Source organism: Penicillium roqueforti (assembly GCF_015533775.1).
Source record: "Penicillium roqueforti strain LCP96 04111 chromosome Unknown scaffold_21, whole genome shotgun sequence".
Lineage (NCBI taxonomy): Eukaryota > Fungi > Ascomycota > Eurotiomycetes > Eurotiales > Aspergillaceae > Penicillium > Penicillium roqueforti.
In genome coordinates, this window is record NW_024067585.1 from 161605 (window position 1) to 180836 (window position 19232).

General features: G+C 48.7%; 9 protein-coding genes across 9 annotated transcripts; 4 read left to right on the top strand and 5 right to left on the bottom strand.

The window, feature by feature from the left end:
* Positions 1–348: 348 nt before the first annotated feature.
* Positions 349–2250, bottom strand: LCP9604111_7138 (transcription factor domain-containing protein; the record flags this gene model as incomplete). The annotated part of the gene is made up of 3 exons (XM_039075137.1): positions 349–510; positions 571–2127; positions 2176–2250. The coding sequence occupies 3 exons, from the start codon at positions 2248–2250 to the stop codon at positions 349–351; spliced, it is 1794 nt and encodes a 597-aa protein (XP_038926836.1).
* A 277-nt stretch (positions 2251–2527) lies between these two features.
* LCP9604111_7139 (glycoside hydrolase family 1 protein) lies at positions 2528–4153 on the bottom strand (the record flags this gene model as incomplete). Its single annotated transcript, XM_039075138.1, has 4 exons — positions 2528–2670; positions 2722–3218; positions 3273–3559; positions 3626–4153. 4 exons carry the CDS (start codon positions 4151–4153, stop codon positions 2528–2530), a joined length of 1455 nt encoding a protein of 484 aa, XP_038926837.1.
* A 423-nt stretch (positions 4154–4576) lies between these two features.
* LCP9604111_7140 (putative MFS hexose transporter) lies at positions 4577–6174 on the top strand (the record flags this gene model as incomplete). Its single annotated transcript, XM_039075140.1, has 2 exons — positions 4577–4729; positions 4783–6174. 2 exons carry the CDS (start codon positions 4577–4579, stop codon positions 6172–6174), a joined length of 1545 nt encoding a protein of 514 aa, XP_038926838.1.
* A 598-nt stretch (positions 6175–6772) lies between these two features.
* Positions 6773–7609, bottom strand: LCP9604111_7141 (p24 family protein; the record flags this gene model as incomplete). Its single annotated transcript, XM_039075141.1, has 3 exons — positions 6773–6922; positions 7003–7382; positions 7450–7609. 3 exons carry the CDS (start codon positions 7607–7609, stop codon positions 6773–6775), a joined length of 690 nt encoding a protein of 229 aa, XP_038926839.1.
* Positions 7610–7891: 282 nt separating this feature from the next.
* On the top strand, positions 7892–9693 carry LCP9604111_7142 (SANT/Myb-like DNA-binding domain-containing protein; the record flags this gene model as incomplete). The annotated part of the gene is made up of 3 exons (XM_039075142.1): positions 7892–7985; positions 8044–8161; positions 8223–9693. 3 exons carry the CDS (start codon positions 7892–7894, stop codon positions 9691–9693), a joined length of 1683 nt encoding a protein of 560 aa, XP_038926840.1.
* Positions 9694–9958: 265 nt separating this feature from the next.
* Positions 9959–11806, bottom strand: LCP9604111_7143 (uncharacterized protein; the record flags this gene model as incomplete). Its single annotated transcript, XM_039075143.1, has 1 exon — positions 9959–11806. The coding sequence occupies one exon, from the start codon at positions 11804–11806 to the stop codon at positions 9959–9961; it is 1848 nt and encodes a 615-aa protein (XP_038926841.1).
* Positions 11807–13209: 1403 nt separating this feature from the next.
* LCP9604111_7144 (CAZyme family GT32) lies at positions 13210–14262 on the top strand (the record flags this gene model as incomplete). The annotated part of the gene is made up of 1 exon (XM_039075144.1): positions 13210–14262. One exon carries the CDS (start codon positions 13210–13212, stop codon positions 14260–14262), a length of 1053 nt encoding a protein of 350 aa, XP_038926842.1.
* Positions 14263–16352: 2090 nt separating this feature from the next.
* LCP9604111_7145 (uncharacterized protein) lies at positions 16353–16826 on the top strand (the record flags this gene model as incomplete). The annotated part of the gene is made up of 4 exons (XM_039075145.1): positions 16353–16361; positions 16456–16527; positions 16592–16662; positions 16757–16826. The coding sequence occupies 4 exons, from the start codon at positions 16353–16355 to the stop codon at positions 16824–16826; spliced, it is 222 nt and encodes a 73-aa protein (XP_038926843.1).
* A 1216-nt stretch (positions 16827–18042) lies between these two features.
* Positions 18043–18976, bottom strand: LCP9604111_7146 (putative short-chain dehydrogenase/reductase; the record flags this gene model as incomplete). The annotated part of the gene is made up of 3 exons (XM_039075146.1): positions 18043–18105; positions 18157–18881; positions 18934–18976. 3 exons carry the CDS (start codon positions 18974–18976, stop codon positions 18043–18045), a joined length of 831 nt encoding a protein of 276 aa, XP_038926844.1.
* Positions 18977–19232: the final 256 nt, after the last annotated feature.

Sequence of the window (19232 nt, forward strand, 5' to 3'; positions counted from 1 at the left end):
AAGCTTTTCCCCTGAGAAAGCCTTGAATCTGATAATGGGTTGAGGGTGCACGCCACCATGGTAGACGTTTTCCCGTTTGTTTAGCTCGTGACTATGCGAATCTATTTCCGCTATAGGATGAGATCTTCAACCGGGATTCTTATTGGAGGTCAATTGGCCGAAGGAGACGGAGAATCGGGGAATTATAGATTGTGTGGGGAATCGCAGAATCTTCCCCAGACGCCGATCATTTACTCGATTCAGACAATAGGTAGGTACGGAGTAAGCGAAGTATGTTTTTATATTTTGTAATTGTACCATTAAATCTAGTTAGTTAATATACATTCATTTGACTCATAAAACTAGCTTTCATAACAACCGTCGTAAAGTGTCCGACGCTTTCGAGTCTAAGCGGGTCAGTATATCAAGAAGCACCGATAGATCGTTACGGGCTCGAGCCGACAGAGGGGACGCTTCATGCTGATCGATAATCTCGAGCAGACAAGCTCCTATGAGCCTGATCTTTTCTACCTATATGGCCATCAGAACTTGCTCATTTGACACCAGGACAGCAAAAGAAAGGCGACTTACACATGGTTCGCCATTGATCTGCAATGCCCAGAAAGGAGCATCGCGAATGACTCGGAGAAGATCGCGTGCAATGTCAGTCTTCCGTAGTAGTAGCATTTCATTTGGCGCAGAAGGATAGTAATTGAACTCTTCAAATTTCTGTGTGATTACCATCTTTAGACAGTGCAACGAGACGTAAACGTTGGCTGCTTGAATGATATGTAGCCTTGTGAGCCTAGACAGGCGTTGATTGTCTTTATTGGCGTTTGACATGAGCTGGTCATATTGTAAAAAGGGGGGTAAGTCATCGAGAGACGTCACAAACAGCACGTAAAGATGGTCAAGTCTGTGACTTTCTTCTGCCGTGGGAGGTTGACGAGGGAGTAAATTCCCATTTTTATGACTATCCAACAATCGCATCTCTAAAAGCAAATCGGATGCACTTTGCCAAAGCCGAATGTTTGCATTGAATCCTGCAATGAAACTATTTTGAGTACTCTCGGCATCTGGAACACCACTACCAGGTGTCAGGATTGTTTCATCTTCAATGCCGGTCGGATAGCCGATGGTGATGCCAGAGTTGAATGAGTATTTGTGTATTGTGATCGGACGATTGTTCAGAATGGCTGCCGATTTATCGCCGATATAGGCAATCCAGAACGCCCGTCGCCGAAACTCCACTTCGAGAGAAGTGAGCCCCTGCAGTGAATCTTCTTCGTGCATCTGCATCACTTGGGCTAATCGGGTGGCTTCCCCAAAGATGTGCCACGACAGTCGTGGCTTTCCGGCAGCATGCATGCAGTTGGAGTGGAAGTATCGAATGGCAACGGAGTTGGCATTTGGGTATTCAAGATCGGCTTCCAAATATGTGGCCAGGCAATTTCTGGAGGCTTGGAGAAATATGTCTGCGATCCTTTCTCCCTCAGGAAATATATCCTTCGGAAGGAGAAAAGCCGTTTCCGCGCAGACAGCAGTGATCAAAGTGAAAGAAAGATCGGGCCACAGCTCTGGATATTTGAGACTATTCACTCCATATATGAGGCCATCAGCTCTCGAATTCCTTCCTTGGGTCACGAAGAACCCTAACCCATCTCGTAGACTGGGTTCATGAACAAGTGGAGTCAAGGGATATAGATATTCAAAGAATAACTCGAAGCAATGATTGATAGTCCGCTCTAAGTTCGCTGATGTGCTCTGCACGACAATCACCCGTTCCAAAGCATGCCATCGCTGCAACGCCGAGGTAATTCTTGTAGAGGCGACATCGGAAATAGACGATTGGGCTGTATGCACAGTATCAGGGGAAAGAGCCGGATCAAGTATCGGGATATTGGCGTCCCATACATCTAGCGGAACTGCAACCGGGGCGGTCGAACCGAGATTTTGAGTTATAGAGTCATCTTCCGATACCTGCAACGCTGGTGCCAGGGGACTATGCGGAACATTTGGATAAGCCACATCATGCGACCTTTGTCGCTTGGATTTAGGCCCACGTCTGGCGATCGGCACGTCAAATGTGCATTGCATCCGAGCCAAGCGGCAGTTGGTGCATATTGACGATTCACCCGAGCAGTCACACTATTACAGGTTAGTTTAGACTAGGTAAGGCGGGGGTTTGCTTCATACCTTTGCTTTTCTCCGACGGCAACGATCGCATGCTCTAGCTGACGAGCGCGAACGAGATACAGGGCTGGCCATCATATTTTTCGTCTCGGCAAAATTCGTCGGAGGTTAGGGCCGTTGGGAAAATGGGAATCGGGATGAGGCTAGGTCAAATACTCCGCGAATTTCTCCGAATGCCCCAGGTTTTTCTTTTCTTGGGGTATTTCCGCGCCTTGATTAATTAATTAATCAATTAATTTACATTGATTAACAGGGGTTGAAGGTGCTTTATATTAGCTTTGTAGAATTTTAGGTCAATTGCGTAATATCTAACAAAAAAAAAAAATCTCATCTATAGTATACCCGTCTCATTGCTCTATTTGGATTCGGAAGCGTTGCCACCCATGCGTTTATCAAACATTCCTTTCAGCAACAATGCGGATTGCTTCGGCGTCCTTTCCAGGGTGTTGTAATCAGTGAAGGTAACGCCGAAGCGAACCCCGTATCCATCGGACCATTCTGGAAGAAAAATTAGCTCAAAGGTCTTGAAGTATGAAACAAGACACGTACCTAGGTTGTCCATCAATGACCATGCGAAATATCCTTTGATATCAGAGCCATCTTCTGTGCGTGCTGTTCCGACCGCATCGAGATGATCTTCGAAGTATTTGATTCGGTAGGTATCGTTGACGGCCTCTTCAGCTGTCATCTTGTCTTCACCAGGACACGGGCACCCGTTTTCTGTGATATAGATAGGCTTGCCATATGCACGATATACTCGTGTCAAGTGCTTCCGGAAAAGGCTCGGGGTTGACAGGAGCCAATGCACACCACTTTTCTCTCCGATCAATACACCTTGCTTGTTTTCTTGTAGTTCATCCACATTTCCCAAGAAATCAGTCTCAGAGGCAGGCTGATCGCGATGCCGGGCAAATTGGGAGGTGTAATAATTCATTCCGTAGAAGTCTATGTCGGCCTCCCTAAGCAGAGAAAAGTCCGACTCTGTGAACCTAGGAAGTCTCTCGCCGAGTTGCTCTCTCATGCATTCGGGGTAGTCTTGTGCTAAACTGTCAAAGGTGTTAGTTGTGTGCTTTTGCTATCTGAGACTCCGAAAAACCTACCAAACGGGGTTCGCAAACCATCCGATATGGAACTGCATCCGGCGTTCAGCAGCTTGGTGGTCGCGCTCATCCTCACTATCCCAGGGCTCGTAGTAATCGCCATTCAAGGAGATTCCAATCTGCCCTTGCTGAGAAGCTCGGAATTCCCGGTTATACAAAACCACAGCGCGAGCGTGGCTCATGATCAAGGCTTTCCCCACAATCCATGGCTCCGTAGTAGTATCGCCCTCCGTGCACTGCGGATTTATACTGCTACGCCCGGGCGCATTTCCGCCAGTAGCGTATCCCTAGACACGTGTTAGATGCTATCCGAAAGGATAAAAAAGAAAGGACAAGGGACTGGAGAAACATACGAAAATAGAAGCAATCCACGGCTCATTCAGTGTGATCCAGTTCTTGACTCGGTCCCCAAATCTCTCATAGCAAATCTGCGCATACCGCTCAAAGTCAAGCTGTGACTCCTCCACATTCAACCAACCTCCGTATCGATCATGAATGCCTTGAGGAAGATCCCAATGATAGAGAGTGACCCATGGTGTGATTCCCCTGGCAAGCAACGAATCAATGAGTTTGTTATAGAACGCGATGCCTGCTTCGTTGACTGGGTCGTTTCTTCCTCCTAGCGGAATGATTCGCGACCAGGAAATTGAGAATCGGTATGCTTTTGCGCCGTATCTCGAGAGAAGATCGAAATCCTCCTCAAATCGGTGGTAGTGGTCGCAAGCGATGTCGCCATTGTCTCCCTTGGTCCTTGTTGGCTCAAGGTGGCAGAAAGTATCCCAGATCGATTTTCCACGCCCGTCTTCATTCACAGCTCCTTCGATCTGATACGAGGCTGTTGCAAATCCCCATTCGAAATCGGGGGGCAAGGGTACTGACATACTGGCAAATGGCGAACACAAAGCCACAAAAGCAGTGTGAAGTACTTTGAAAAAGAAGAAAGTGACAGAGCTCTACCCAAGCAGAAAATTAAAGCTATATTCCTTATAACCGGGGAATTGTGGCGTTGAAGTGGAGAGCTCCCATCGAAGGATAAACGGCAAAATTGGCATTTCGCCGATTCCCCGAATCTCCAGACTTCATATTTTTCTCCACGGGGTAATTCCCCGCAAAAATGCGGAATCCACGTTTCTCTCAGCACGTGAACACCTCTAGGGTTGTCGGAATGCGTAGAGTTCGTTGTATCCACCCGGCTGTCTCTTCTATAAGAAGTGCAAAGAAGCCTTCGGGCTAAGATTCCCTATCATTCGATCATAGGCAAGTCCACTTCATTTGTGTCTTCGTCTCAATTGAAGTCTGCAATCATGGCTCCTACTGCCGCTCATGCCACAGAGAACATTATCTCGTCCATTGACGTGGATTCTATGCCGCCTTTCTGGCGACGGAAGAATGGTATTCTGCTATACTTCCTGCTCACTTCGTCTCTACTAGCAAGTGCGGCTCTCGGCATTGATGGGGTGAGTTCTAGTGTTTCAAGACTTGAGTGCGTTTCACTGACGATCTATCACAGTCCATGACAAACGGCATGCAAGTCTTGGATTCCTGGCAAGATCGATTTGGACACCCAGAAGGTGCTACATTGGGTTTCTTTGGAGCCTCGAACGCCATTGGTGGTGTCATCCCATTTATCTTTCTCAGCTGGATTAGTGATAAATTCGGTCGTCGCCTACCCACTGCGCTAGGGTCTGTTGTCATCATTGTTGGTGTGCTTGTCGAATTCTTTGCCACTTCTTTGAACATGTACATTGGCGGCAAGATCGTTCTAGGTGTGGGATCTTCGCTCATCCAGATGGGCGCACCTGTTTTGATCACAGAGCTGTCCCACCCCAAGGAACGTGTACAAGTCACTACTTTCTACAATACATCCATCGTTCTTGGCTATGTGATTGGAGCCTGGGCAACGTATGGTTGTTACAGGATCACCAGTCAGTGGTCATGGCGGCTCCCTACTTTGATCCAAGTTGCTCCCTCGGCCTACCAATTCTGCCTCATTTGGTTCTGCCCCGAGTCTCCCCGTTGGTTGATTGCAAAGGGTCGTTTCGAAGAAGCCCGTAAGATCTTAATCAAGTTCCATGGTGAATGTGACCCCAACTCGGAGCTGGTCGCGGTGGAATGCGCCGAAATTCAGCAGGCCATCGACAAAGAAGCAGAGAACAACATGAGCTGGAAGGACTTCTTCTCCTCTCGCGCCAACCTCAAGCGCCTGTTCCTCTGCTTCGCCACAGCCGTTTTCAGTCAGAGCTCAGGCAACCTGCTCGTCTCGAATTACTTGACCCAGATCTTGAAAGACACGGGCCTGAAGACCCAGTCCGAAATTACACTTGTGAACGGAATGGTTACTCTCTGGCAGTATTTCGTCGCGATCTTCGTTGCACTGGTCATCGATAAATTCCGCCGTCGATTCTTCTTTCTTACCGGTTCCGGTGGTGTTGTTGTCACTTTCGTCGTGTGGACAATCGCTGCCCAGCAATATCTTGAGCACAACTCTATAGTGGCCGGTCGTGTCGTGATTGCCTGTATCTTCTTCTTCCAGGCATTCTACACTTTCGCGTGGACCAATCTGATTGTCACTTATTCGCTGGAAGTTGTGACACTTCAGATGCGCGCTAAAACATGGGCATTTGTGCTCCTGACTATTCAGGTGGCCTCGATCTTCGGAAGCTATGTCAACCCTATCGGCCTCAAGAACCTTGGCTGGAAGTTTTACATCTACTACTGTGTCTGGGTGCTTGTTGTCTTCCTCGTGGTCTACTTCTTCTTCGTTGAGACGGCCGGTCCTACGCTCGAAGAACTCGCTTATCTGTTTGAGGGCGAGGATGTCAAACGTGGAGTTGTTGACAAGGTCGCGGTGCAAAAGGAACAAGTACAATATGAAGAGCACGTGGAGACCAAGTCGGCGTGAGATACCATTGATATGAATGAACCATGACATGACGATCATGCACATAACAAATGAAGATAAAAATAATTACAAATCAATGATTTCCATCAGAAATTCGAAGACTATGTTGAATAAACATCAAAAGAGTAGTCGACCGTGTATGAGGCCTCTATTCTTGATGACGTGAGCTGTAGGAATAATACTATTAGAGGTACAGAGTAGCCCTAGAGACATGCAATATGTCCACAGGTTGAGGTCGTTGGTATGGGCAATGTCGTTTCCTGGACGATCTACGCAAGACAAGGGAATAGAAGAAAAGATATCATTACATCCATTATCAAGATCGACATCTTACCACGCTCCAAGCACTCCGCACCCTTTTTTTGCTGAAACACTGGCCTTGTGGCCCAACGAGTTCACAAAGGGGTCTCGAGAATTCGAAAGGCCTTCGACTAGAATTTAAAGAGCTGCCGTTCGCTAGGAAAACAGTATAACAACACATGTAAGCACCAATCATCAATATTCACGTAAACCGACGTGCGTGACCACAGCAGAGGTGGAAGGAAGATGCAAGGCATAAGAAACGAGGTATGCTGTAGGGAATAAGACAACGCGGCATCTAAGTCAACTTCTGCTTGATGAAGAATGACCGCAGGTGTGAAAGCTGCCAGGCACATGCGGCGGACAAAACGGCGAGCTGGATAAGAGTCCAGCGCACGACACGCGAGTTGGTGGTCTCAGACTGGTCACGGAATTCAGACTCACGTTCCTAGGTAGAAAAAACATTAGTATCACCACTTTAATCACCTAGAGAGACTCTGGCCATAGATTGGATTGGGAAATCCTTACCCGCTGGTACACCTGCTCACGACGGATATCGTGCAATCGGCTGTTCATATCCTTGACCCGCTGCACGATATCCTTGATTTTGTCCTTATCCTCAGGCTCAATCTTGCTGGTCTCACCAATGGCAAGGTCGACGGTGATCTTGACGGCGCCCAAAGAGTTGGACAACCAGCCGGAGGAGGCGTCCGTTTCAGGTGTGAAGCAGATTCTGTGCTGGCCGGGATCCGCGGCGGAGAAGTGGAAGCGACCAGAATGGCTATCCCGCTTGGATACGACGCGGTGGTCATTGTCGAAGGTCTCCTCGACAGTGATGTGCATCTTCAAGTTATGGTCGACCGCGTAGATGCCGCTCTGGGGGTTCAGGACTTCAGTTTCGAAACGGCCTATTTGTGATTTAACAACATAGGTTAGTTTCAAATTCCTTCGTAAAGTCTCTAGAGATGCGCATACCGGCTACTAGAGTATCCTTAGGCAGGTCCTCGAAGAAGCACTTTGTTTGCCGGCCTTCCATGTAGAAGTAGAGGGCATTAGTCGGCAGAAGAAGAGAAAAGAAGGATAGGAGAGCCAAAGCTGACGCCAGCCATGACGAGGATGTCCCAGAGAAAACCATGATGAGGAGATGGGCAATTGGATAGTCGCACGGCCAAGTACTCCTCTCCGTGAAGGTGTCAACATGGGACGTGGCTCCTCACCGCCTGCCGTCTCCGGAATATCTCCCTTTCCAGCGGGAAGCCTCTGTCGATGTGATCTTCAATTTCGACATTCACTAGTCTTTATTGCATCAAACAAAATCTACTTTCATCTTCTCGTGGTCGCTTACTAAAATTTAATCGCTAAATATCGAAGAATCACTCCTTGGTGTCGTGTCTAGATCACCACACCCACCGCCAATATGGCCGCGGCCGATGTTCGCGACATGCTGGATTTGCCCGCAGAAGGGCAGCCCAGACCGCACAAGAAGCAGAAGGTTGTCGAAAAGCGACCAGGTAGGTGTATTGCGCTCCCCGAAAAATAAGATAGATTACTGACAGGCTGTTGTTGAAGAGGGTATTACCCGTGAATTGTACGCGCTACTGGGCGAAAGGGCGCCGCCAATCGCCATTAATGAGAACAAGTACAAGGGTCGTCCAAAATGGATGAACAAGTTGCGCGTTCGACCATGGTATGTTGAAGATGGGGCTCTTTGTATATCCGAATGCACGCTGACATTGATTCCCATATAGGAGCATGGCCCCGTTCACGAACAATGCCCGTTCCGACGGCCTGGTTTTGAACCACTGGCAGCGAAAACACGAGTCAGCCCGACCACCTGTTCCCACACCTGCACCCGCACCCTCAGAGTCCCAAATGGAAGTGGATCAGCCCAAAGAAGAAGAGAAAGAGGACGTACCAAAACTGCCGGAACAAGAATATGCCTTTGCTAAGTATAACGTCAAACCGCGATTGCCCCGTCGGTACACAGATGACGAGTACAATCGGCATCTTACAAGTGATGACTGGTCGCGCGAGGAAACGGACTATCTGGTGGACCTCGTCACTGATTACGACATTCGATGGGTGCTGATCGCAGATCGTTATGACTACCAACCACGAATGGACACACAGCCGGATGCGAATGCCCTTGTGCCCGCAAAGCACCACCGGACAATGGAGCAGATGAAAGCGCGTTACTATTACATCGCTGCAACAATGCTTTCACTTGAACATCCACCCTCAGAGATGTCCGAGGCCGAGTTCGAACTACACGAAAAGATGCTCAAGTTTGACCCCGACCGAGAGCGTGACCGCAAAGAACTAGCGGCCCTTCAGCTTAACCGCACAGCCGACGAGGTCCGCGAGGAGGCAATGCTACTCGAAGAATTGAAGCGCATCACAAGCAACGAGCAGAACTTCATCACCGAACGCCGGGAACTCTACTCTCGCCTCGAGGTTCCCATCAGCGTCGGCAATACCACAATGTACCAATCCAGCGCAGGTCTTTCCCAGCTCCTACAGACTCTACTACAAGCCGACAAGAGCAAGAAACGCCGCTCCATCCTCGGCGACGGTGCCATCCAAAGCCCCGCTGGCCAGACTCCAACCACTGCGGGTGGCATGGGCCGAGCCGATACTCCCGTCACACAGGCCGCAAACAAGAAGGGTTCCATCACATCAAGGGAGACCAATCAAATGGTACGCACGCTTACCCCAGCAGAGGAAGCGAGGTACGGCGTCCAGCACCACGAACGTGTCTCGGCAGGCGTGCAATTCCGCAGCGACCGCGCACAGCGACTCACGCAGGCCAAGTCCAACCTGCAAACCCAGAAACTGGCCAATGCTCTATCCGAGCTCGAGATTCCGGTCCGCCTGTTTATGCCCACCGAACGCGTATGCAAGGATTTCGAGAAACTCATTCAGTCTGTCAACATGCTCCTCGACGCTCGCAAGGTGTCCGAAAAGGTCGAAAGTGAGATCCGTGTACTCGAAGCCTCGAAGATGGAGCGCGAACGCAAATTACGAGAAGCTGCTGGTATCTCGGGGCCAAGTGCTGACTCCGGGCATCCCCATGTGAAAAAGGAGAATGAAGACGGCGACACCGGCGTTTTGGGTCACTCTGCTGCCCAAGGTGCTCAACAAGGGGGTGGTAATCACAAGCGGTCTGCTAGTGTGCTCAGTGCCGTAAGCGACAAGAGCAACAAGCGGCAGCGGAGATAGATCATTTGCTTCCCTACTGGTGATAAAATTACACCCTTATTCTGAGCGTGTGAGAACTGTAAGATGTATTAGGGATCAATTACCCATATTCTGTACGATTAATGACACCCAATTTGGGAAACATACTCATAATTGACCCAAACTCCATCCGCACGAGTAACAATAACAGCAGAACTCACTCAGAGTCCTTGATAACAGTATTTTTATGCTTATCCAACCATAACACTCTCGTTACTCCTGTGATGATCGTTGCCATGCATCTTGGTCACTCTGCCTCCACCACTAGACTTGTTCGGCTCGCCCACCGGCTTCCATAGAAAGCCCCGGGCATCCCAATGCACTCCTGATACGCACTCGCGAGCTCCTCTGCCATATCGCTTCTGGTAGAGTTTGCCCGTCCCAGGCCACTCGATGGATGGTCCTGGTACTGCACTGGCGATTTATCGGATAATTCTTTTGGAGGGAGATTCGAGCGTCTCTTGCTTTCCCTGTTCCTGGAAAACTTCAGTACCCAACGGCCACTACGGGAGCGGGAAGGTTCTCCATTTAATCTGTCTGCACTCCTGTCATTCGACGGATCGAAGTACACAGAGGGCTGGTGGTTTGTTTGATCCATCGAGAAGTGGCGTTCACTAAGTGGTGAAGCATCTGGGGACCGGACACAGACATCACTTCCATGGGTTGAATTGTCGTACTTCTCTGGTTGTGGTTGTTGGCGTGTGGACCGGCTGATTTTCGCCCATCGACTTAAAAAGGTTTCGTCCACGTCTTCGACATAAAAGCTGCTTCCGGAATTTGGAGTCTTTGCAGAAGTTGGTGTCTTCTCAGAAGTTGGCGACTCAATGTGTTGCGCGCGAATCGAGTTTACACGGCCAACAGCCATTCCTTCACTAGCCAAGTCCACTGCCAGCGGTGCGTGTCTATTACCTCGAACCGAATGGCTCTTCATTTTGGCCCACATCGATGGTGTCAAAACTGGTTCTGCCTTGACATTAGTAGGACTTTGTTTCACAGGAGACTGTTGGCTGTCAGGCCTCAGCCCGGGAGTGTCTCCGTGGTCCTCAGCATTGTCCACCAAGCTATACCCATAGCCCATCCGCCGGCCCTCGGTCATCCAGCCGGGACTAACTTTGCGATGTGGTCCGGCGCCGTTGGCGCCATTGGAAATGCCATGACTCTGGGGTGATCCCCAGTTTGGCGTATCAAGTTGCTCAACAAACTTGCTTTTCAGAGCCTCGGTACCTGGTTCCAGTTCATCTTCGACCGAGCAAATCTCAGCTGCCATTTGTGTATGAATATTGGGCAAGCTATCAATTGCATTTGCAGCATGAACTCTTAGTGATTGAACGGCAGATGCTCCCCGCGAAGGGTCACTGCTTTGGCGCGAATAAAAAGAGGACGCATCTCGTTGATGAGACATAGCCTGGTTGTGGGACTCGGGACCCATGATTGCCGTTCCAGACCTCTCATGAGGCTGAAAGTTCTCCTGTGATACCATTTGTAGCCCATATCGATTCGCACGTGGAAGTTCCGACATGGATGCATTAGTCGATGGCGGCTCGGACCCTATGCTTGTTCCCGCGAGTCTGTGCGAAAGGTCTAGATCACCCAGATGTGGTACTCGGGCCTCGGGGTGTGTCCTGGGAGAACTAGTTGGTTGTCGTGTTTTGCGAACCATAATGCCCGGATCTTCCCTGGCTAGCGATGCGGAAGATGCCGCGCGATAATCATTAGGGTTTGATCCCATGTAATGAGCCCAGTCAGCCACAAGATTCTGAAGGTTCTCACCGCTGCTGCTGCCCATAAAGCCTTCTCGAGATCGGAGACGAGCCAATTCTTCTTGACTGGCATGAAGGCTTGGAAGAGATTTTGTGAATGTGCTTTGCTCCCCCGATCGCTCATTCTTGAATGAAGGCACGGACTGGCTCCCTGTGTGTTCGGTTGCAGAGGTGGGGTGAGCTGAGCGCCCTCGCAAAGTTTCTGGGGGCGTGGGTATATAATGCATGCCAAAGGGAGTTCCCGGGGTATCGGATTGATCATGGCCTTTGGCACCCGTCCACATCTCCAAGTCATTTCGCTCACGACTGCGCTCGATTAGGTCCTGCAACCCCATTCTGCGATATGCCGGGCTTCTGGGCGACGCTCTCATATGGGGGGCATGCCGAGGACTCCCAATGCACTGGGCATCACTGTCGTACCCTCGCGCGCTCATCAGACTGCTTCCCATGTCGCTGACCATTGAAAGCCCTGTAGTCCCTTTAGGTCCATTTGGCTTTGGCTTGAGCGAGAAGGGAAAGATGGGACGGTTTTCTCCAGACTGTCTGGATTCTCTCGAGAATCGATGACGGAGACGCGAAAGACTTGTGGATCTCCGCCTATGACTTTGCATAGACCTTGCAGTTGATCCTAGTGCAGGGGCTGTGGTCTCTCAAGTTAGCCAAATATAATATGAGATCAAGTAATGGGCTGAGCCTTGCCTGGGGCTCGCTCCCTGGGACCATCCACATTCTCCATTTGACCATCTTGGTATGATTGTGCGAAGCCAATCGGAGAATCAACACGATGTCCCCTTCGGAGACGAGGACAAGCAAGGAAAAACATTTGGACATGGGATGTTTACAAGATGAACTTCTACGCGCTCATAAATCTCTCCTTGTTAGCTTTTTGGGGAAGGCACTATCGTCAGCAGATGAGCCTTCCATTTTAAGACATCACGGGGTCGCACTTGCTGTTTGTTGATGTCTTGGGTCCATGGCTCAGTCTAACTCAATGTGGTTTTGGCTCACAACCTTGCGTATAGAACCCATGTTGACATCTAGTACTTACATGATCTTCTCTTCGTTCACCATATGGAGTGGATACTGTTATTATTCATTACGTACTAGTGCCAGAAGTGGGACCGTACCCATAAGCTTGTTTTTAGTTTTAATATGGGCAACAGTAGGACTGTGGAATATGTATGTCCTCAATGAAGATGAAGAATGTATAAAATCTCTTCTTTCTCTTATTCTCACTGGTTAGCGGGCCTATCCCGTAAAAACAGTTTCACTTTCTATTCGCCCGAACTGTCGAACTCGGTGATTTTGCCATGGACCTCGTAAGATCAAAAAGCCTCTGCTGAGGATGGAAATAATCACCGAACAATAGTTGCTTATACCAACAGTGGAACGTGGGGAGCTGCTGGCACTGAATTGTGTACTTTGTACCAAAAGTAAGGGAGTTTGGCCATATAGTGCATGGCCCAATCAATGCAATCTGCTAACCGCCCAATAACACCGTAGATCATTTTTGCAATAGATTAATAGGGACATGAACCTCCAATCCGCCTAGTTATGTATCCATCGACTCGCTGAATCACATAGTGGGGTTGTGTAAATCAGGGAAAATCCCGCGGGCTCAGCCGCAAGACGACAATTCGATTTCTTTGGACTTTCCTGGTTTCTTTCTTTGATCGGATGTCATATATCCCACATGTTACCCCACCTCGTGTCACCTTTGAGGCTCTTTATCATTTCGATGTCAACCAACTTGAAGAACTCGCGCTCCTTGCGCTTAATCGTCGCCCTTGCAATTCCCTTTACACTCATTTGTTATCTCTACTCGTGGAGACAATCACCCATATTCATCTCCCGTCCCGCCATACCGCAGTCTTCCGAGACAACTAGAACCTGCACAGCAATATCAGTGCCTCTAAAGGAACCTTCAAACAACAATAATCTTACTACTCCCGCTGCACGCATTTATACACTGCCAGACAAGGTCTGGCATTCTGCCAAGTTTGATGATATATCAGAAACCCAACGCGGATGGACCGGCAGCTGGACCAGGAAAAATCCCTCTATCCGCCAAGAATTGTTGACCGATCGATCCGCCGAAGCATTCGTGCGCGCTCATTATTTTGAAACACGACCGGATATCGTGGAGGTTTATGAAGCCCTTCCAATCCCGATTCTACGTGCGGATCTTTTTCGTTACTTGGTTGTTCTCGCCGAAGGCGGCATTTGGGGCGATTTAGACACCTCCTGCGAGAAAGAGGTTGCCGAGTGGGTACCCGTAGAATACCGAAATGAGAATATCGATATGATTGTCGGATTGGAGTTCGACTTTGAATGGCGAGGACCGGGGACGGAAGTTGCTTCCCAGTTCTGCAATTGGGTATTTGTCGGACAGAAGAACTCGCGCAATCTGAAAGTAATTGTTGACACTGTCATCAATAAATTGGAGGGCATTGCTCAAGAAAACGCCGTGAGAATCGAAGGGATTACCTTCGAAATGCTTTCAGACGTGGTCGACGTGACGGGACCTAAGATTATGACGATTGCGATCCTGGAGAGCCTCGGACAATTGCTCGGTAGGACCGTCGACGATCGCGATTATGCACAAATCAAGCAGCCCAAGCTGGTTGGTGATGTTTTGATCATGCCCGGAGTCTCTTTCGCTGCTCTTCAAAACGGGAACCCGACGGATCAAGGTGACGCTCTCGTGACGCATCATTACGAAGGCTCGTGGAAGAAGGAAGATGCAGATGCAAAGGAGAGGAAAAAGCAGAAGCAAGGAAAAGAACGGTAGCAAGAAGGGTCATCGTCACCACCACTGCCTGCTACAGCCTGATTAGAATTATGATAATAAGCGAAGAGCAGCGGGTTGCTTTGATTTTTCTTTCCTTGTGTGTTGTTATAACTTTTTCATTCCCCGGGATGTAATTTTTCGCTCGAATCCTCAAGAGAGAGACAGGATTGGAGATTCAAAGGAACATACTATGTAATTACCATGTGGAGTATGGTCTATTTTCGGTTTATGCTATTTAAAATAGTATATCAATCAAATGTCGTGTTTTCCCGTTCTTTAATCCCCGATCAACGGAAATTCAAACAGGGACAAGATTCGGGGTTTGAGCTGCCTATTCCAACCCAAAAAGAAATAGAAGCGCCTGTGCACGAACTAAGTACATAATGAAAGCGAATAACACGAGAAACCTATCAGAGTATCAAGAGAAACAGGTGCAAATTTACTGCCAATGGTAAGAGACAAATTGAATTAAGGTACTCCGTACAAAAGAAGCAAAATCCCGACGACGTAGCACGTGATGAAGCTCTACCCTAGCTGGATTGATAAAAATAGCTTGCCAAGTCGGATCTTGCCGATCTCGGGAGCAGATCACTTTGCTGACTGGTGGAGCTGTATGTATACATTACTCCACTTGAGAATCGCCAAAGCTTGACTCTGCCAAGAGAATATCGAGACAAACGCAAGAAACGCAACGCATCTACCTGGGTATAAACCAGACTAGCCTTGAAACGTTGTCCACTGCAAGTACCCAAAGGAGACACTCCGGGCGCTACGAAAGCAGATTAAGGTACCCGGGTCTTATTATATGGTTGTACACGAGGGTTCAATACGGAGTACAGTATGGACAAAGTCAACGAGAGGATTGATTCCACAATTTTCAAAGCAGCCGTGCCGCGATATGAGATCTTACGCTAAGGTGAAGGGATACAGGAAGTCCTTAGCCAAAGGCTACGCAACTACCGACCTACCAGATTTTCGCAACGAGTTGTCTGACTATCTCAACTGTGAAGATCAGTCTACTATCGAATTATGTGGCTACAGCATGTACGAGTGGCGTAGAGACAGCACGTTCGAGGTATTTGTCTCTGTTGACGGAGAATCTGTCAGCACTCAGTCAGACTTCAGCTATTACTAAGGCAATTCAGACTGCGACCCCAAGCGGGATCAACAGTGACGGTTACACCCCCACAAACTCCATGCCTGTCCTGCCGTCGATAACATATGGTTGGCAAATTCCAGTCCCTTACCACCTTATCCGAACAAAGAACTGTATTCTTGCATGGTGGACAGTCTTTCGTGTATAGTTAGTCAATATTGCACGCAGATCAATACGTAGACTTATTTAGGACAGTATGAGGGAGCGATAAGAGCGCCTGCGATGGAATTTCCAAGAATGCAACCACGGGCCAGTACGGTGCCTACTGTGTCTGCGCCAACAAGGAACAAATATCTTATGTATTCGAACGCTACTATAAAGGCTAGAAGAAGGATCAGTCGGCGTGCTATTTCAAGGGAGCGGCGTCAATCTAGTCTTGTAGGGATCCTTCCGGAAGTTGCAGGGCACTTCTCAGCCAAGCCGATCTAGCTGGACCAAATCAGGTCGCAGGTCCAGAGGGACGGGTGCCAGTACGATGCGGCCAGTTACTATGTTACTCTGTTTTTGGGTGACCATCCACCTCTTCTGTTCGGTCATGGCCACTAGCCACATCTATAGATTAGCCAGGTACCGCCGTCGTTAGTTGACGATCGCACTATTGATGGAGTTATCTATTGACAGCAGATATTACCAGAGCCCCATTCGTGTGCAAGTCCAATAATTGAAACATTATTGGATCCAAATCACTCCAGATAGCTAGGTGCAGAAGTAGTGGTTATTTTCTGAGAGCATAGAGTGACAGCCGCGATAATCAACATTGTCGGACAATCCGGTGACCTGATTAGTAATCAGGTGTCCCCGCCCCACGTGGGGCCTAAGACCGTTACAATTTTTTTTACAAAAAATTACAGATCTTCCTCACGCCCACATCCCATCGCACTCCCCTCTTTGAACTATTTATTCCGTTTCAGACGTCAAGTCAAATACCGCAAAAATGGGCAACGTAAGGAGGAATCCCCAAGCCATACAGACGACGCCAGACCATCTGAGCTCTTTGTTTGGGCTTATCAACGCAGTGAACTAACAATACTCGATAGGGAGCCAAGGCAAGCATGAAGCGCGAGCGCAACGCGAAGGACCAGAAGACCGCCAAGTCGCAGACCAAGAGCGTACGTCAAGTTATCTCCAACCCCCATATTGTCTCTCCGGCCGCTGACCCACATCATTGTCTAGAACGAGAAAGCCATGAACATCCAGTGCCAGGTCTGCAGACAGACTTTCCTCCAGACCACCAAGGCTCCTGCGTATGTGATTCCAAACCCCAGTCCTTTGCGAATGCCTTCCGGTCTTGCCCGTGTATATGGTTCCTTGCTAACATGCGTATTCGCGCGGCTATAGCCTCCTCGAGCACGCCTCCAACAAGCACAGCAAGGGTCTCCCCGATTGCTTCCCCGGTATCAGCGCATAGGAAATCACCCCGGTGGAACCGAACCAATCTTCTTTACGATATCACGGGTTAGCATGGCTTTAGGAGTTTTGATGGGAAGCGAACATATCTAGCAACTGGAGTTGAGAGTGGACACTCTACGTAGGCAACTATGTAGGTGTAGGTGGTGAGATCATAATGGGGTGTACATGCGGTGGTGATGTGAAAACCCTTATGATTATAGATGCAGTCGACGATACATGATCTTTCTCTCCCTCCATGCTCACTAATTTTCCTACAGTACTAACAGATGGTGGTGAAACCTACACTTACGGGGATTAGATATAGTCGTAGGCCTGCTGGGCGAAGAAAGGTCGTAGGGTGATATCGTTTTGGTATACTATACTACACATTCTACAATGAATTTATATTGATTGAAATTATCAATTATCAAAGGTCTAAACTGACAAGTATCTACCAGACCCAGACCCAACACAGGATTATGATTAGATTGTGATATCAACTTAGCAATTTGATTGAGAACTCTACGAGTATCGTACTATCAAGCCATATTCACATGAAACATACCAAGTGACATGGTGCACTGATGATGGTGTGTGCCTCTCTCAGATCACTCTCAGATCAGCTCTACCATGGACCTTGCCATTTCGGGTTTCTCAGTTGGAACAATTTCCATTTCGACCAGCTTGCTGATGATACGTACAGCCCACCCTTGGCAGTTCTCCGTGACAGATTGCCTGTTGGCCGCTCGAGGGGGAGGCTCTTGCTCTGTTTCACCACCATTTCCTGTTCTTTGTCACAGGGGCCAGATGATAGATGTTCAAAAAGGCGACGGAGTGGACAATATTAATAGGGTCATCCGAAGGTAGATATGTCATCAATTCTGCATCTCCCGTGACCTGATAGACCATGCCAGGTTCGTTCTCAGTGGCGACAAAGAGTGACCAATGCAGAGGTTCCCCTTCACCTTGTTCCTCATGAACCAGAGAGATTGTTTTGGAGGGTGGGGAAGAGTGGAGGAGGTGTCTGAGACCTCTTGGAATTAATTTTTTGCTCGATCCATTCATCCCTAAGACCAATGATGCGTATGGGAGAGTCTGAAGTTGGATAGCCACTCATTTCTAGGTGACATAAGCATCAGGGGTTTTCGTACAATGAGCTAAACAATTTCAGTATTCACTAACGAACGAGCGTCTCTTGTCGTAACGGTCCAGGGTAGAGATATTTGAATATTGTATTATCTAACCGTAAAACCACCATCAACTCTAATATCCGCACCGTTGATCATGCCGCTGGAATCCTAATGTAAAAGTCAGAACCAGAGATATAGCCCACCAAGGAGGAAAAATACCTGACAAAGAAACAACACAGAATCAGCAACCTCCTCTGGAAGCACAAACTTGCCCGTCGGTATATTCTCCAAGAAGGCCTCTTTAACATTCGGCTCCCCCCAAGCCTTCCTCCCAAGATCCGTCCACGCCACAGTCGGAGACACAGTGTTAGCCGTGATACCCCGACCACCCCACTCAGAGGCCATACTGCGCGTCAGACCCAGGAGCCCAGCTTTCGAAGCACAATACGCGCCATGCCGATGCAGCGCGACATGTGCCGCCTGTGAGGAAATGCTGACAATCCTGCCCGGTGGTGGGGGATTAGGCGATGATTCGGCGGCCTTGGATGCGGCAAAATAGAGTCGAGCAAATGCCTGAGAGCAGAGCATCGGACCGAAGAGGTTAGTGGTGAGATGTTTCAGCGTTTCTTCCGGCGGTGTTATCTCCATGTCGCTAAGAGATACGTATCCAGCTGTATTGATTAGGAAACTTGGGAATGCTCTATTAGATGGAGAGCCCGAGGTTGGGTCGATTATTTGTTTCTGTAAGGAGTTGAAGGCCACCTGCACAGAGTCTGGTGAGGTGATGTCGCATTCATAGGTGTGGATGTTATCTAGGTCGCCGCTCGCGCCGTACCGGGATTCGAGAAGCTCGTCGCGGCGTGCAGCTTCGAAAGGTGCATAGAGAACGGCGAGATGGGCACCTTGTTGTCTCAGCTTTTGCCCTATGCTTGATCCAAGGCCGCCTGTGGAGAAGTTAGGTTTCGTTGAGTCTGGCTTTGTGTCTCGTGTCCCTACCTAGGCCGCCAGGTATGATGGCTAATCTGCGGGAAAATGCCATTTTGTACGATTATATTTGAATAGTTGCAAAATGCCAACAGGAACTGGCACCTGACACGGTGTATGAACTTCAAACCGGGCATTCTCCGCTGAGGGGAAGTTGAACGCTTTCGGAAATGATCGTCCAGTCTTCACTTGATGTCACTTTGTGTTGAAAGGCTGAAAGATACAGAGTAGTTAGAGAAGCTTTTGTTATTTACGTTGATAAATACAAGTTAATGAGGGATAATTAGACTAGAAGCTCATCGTTTCGGACT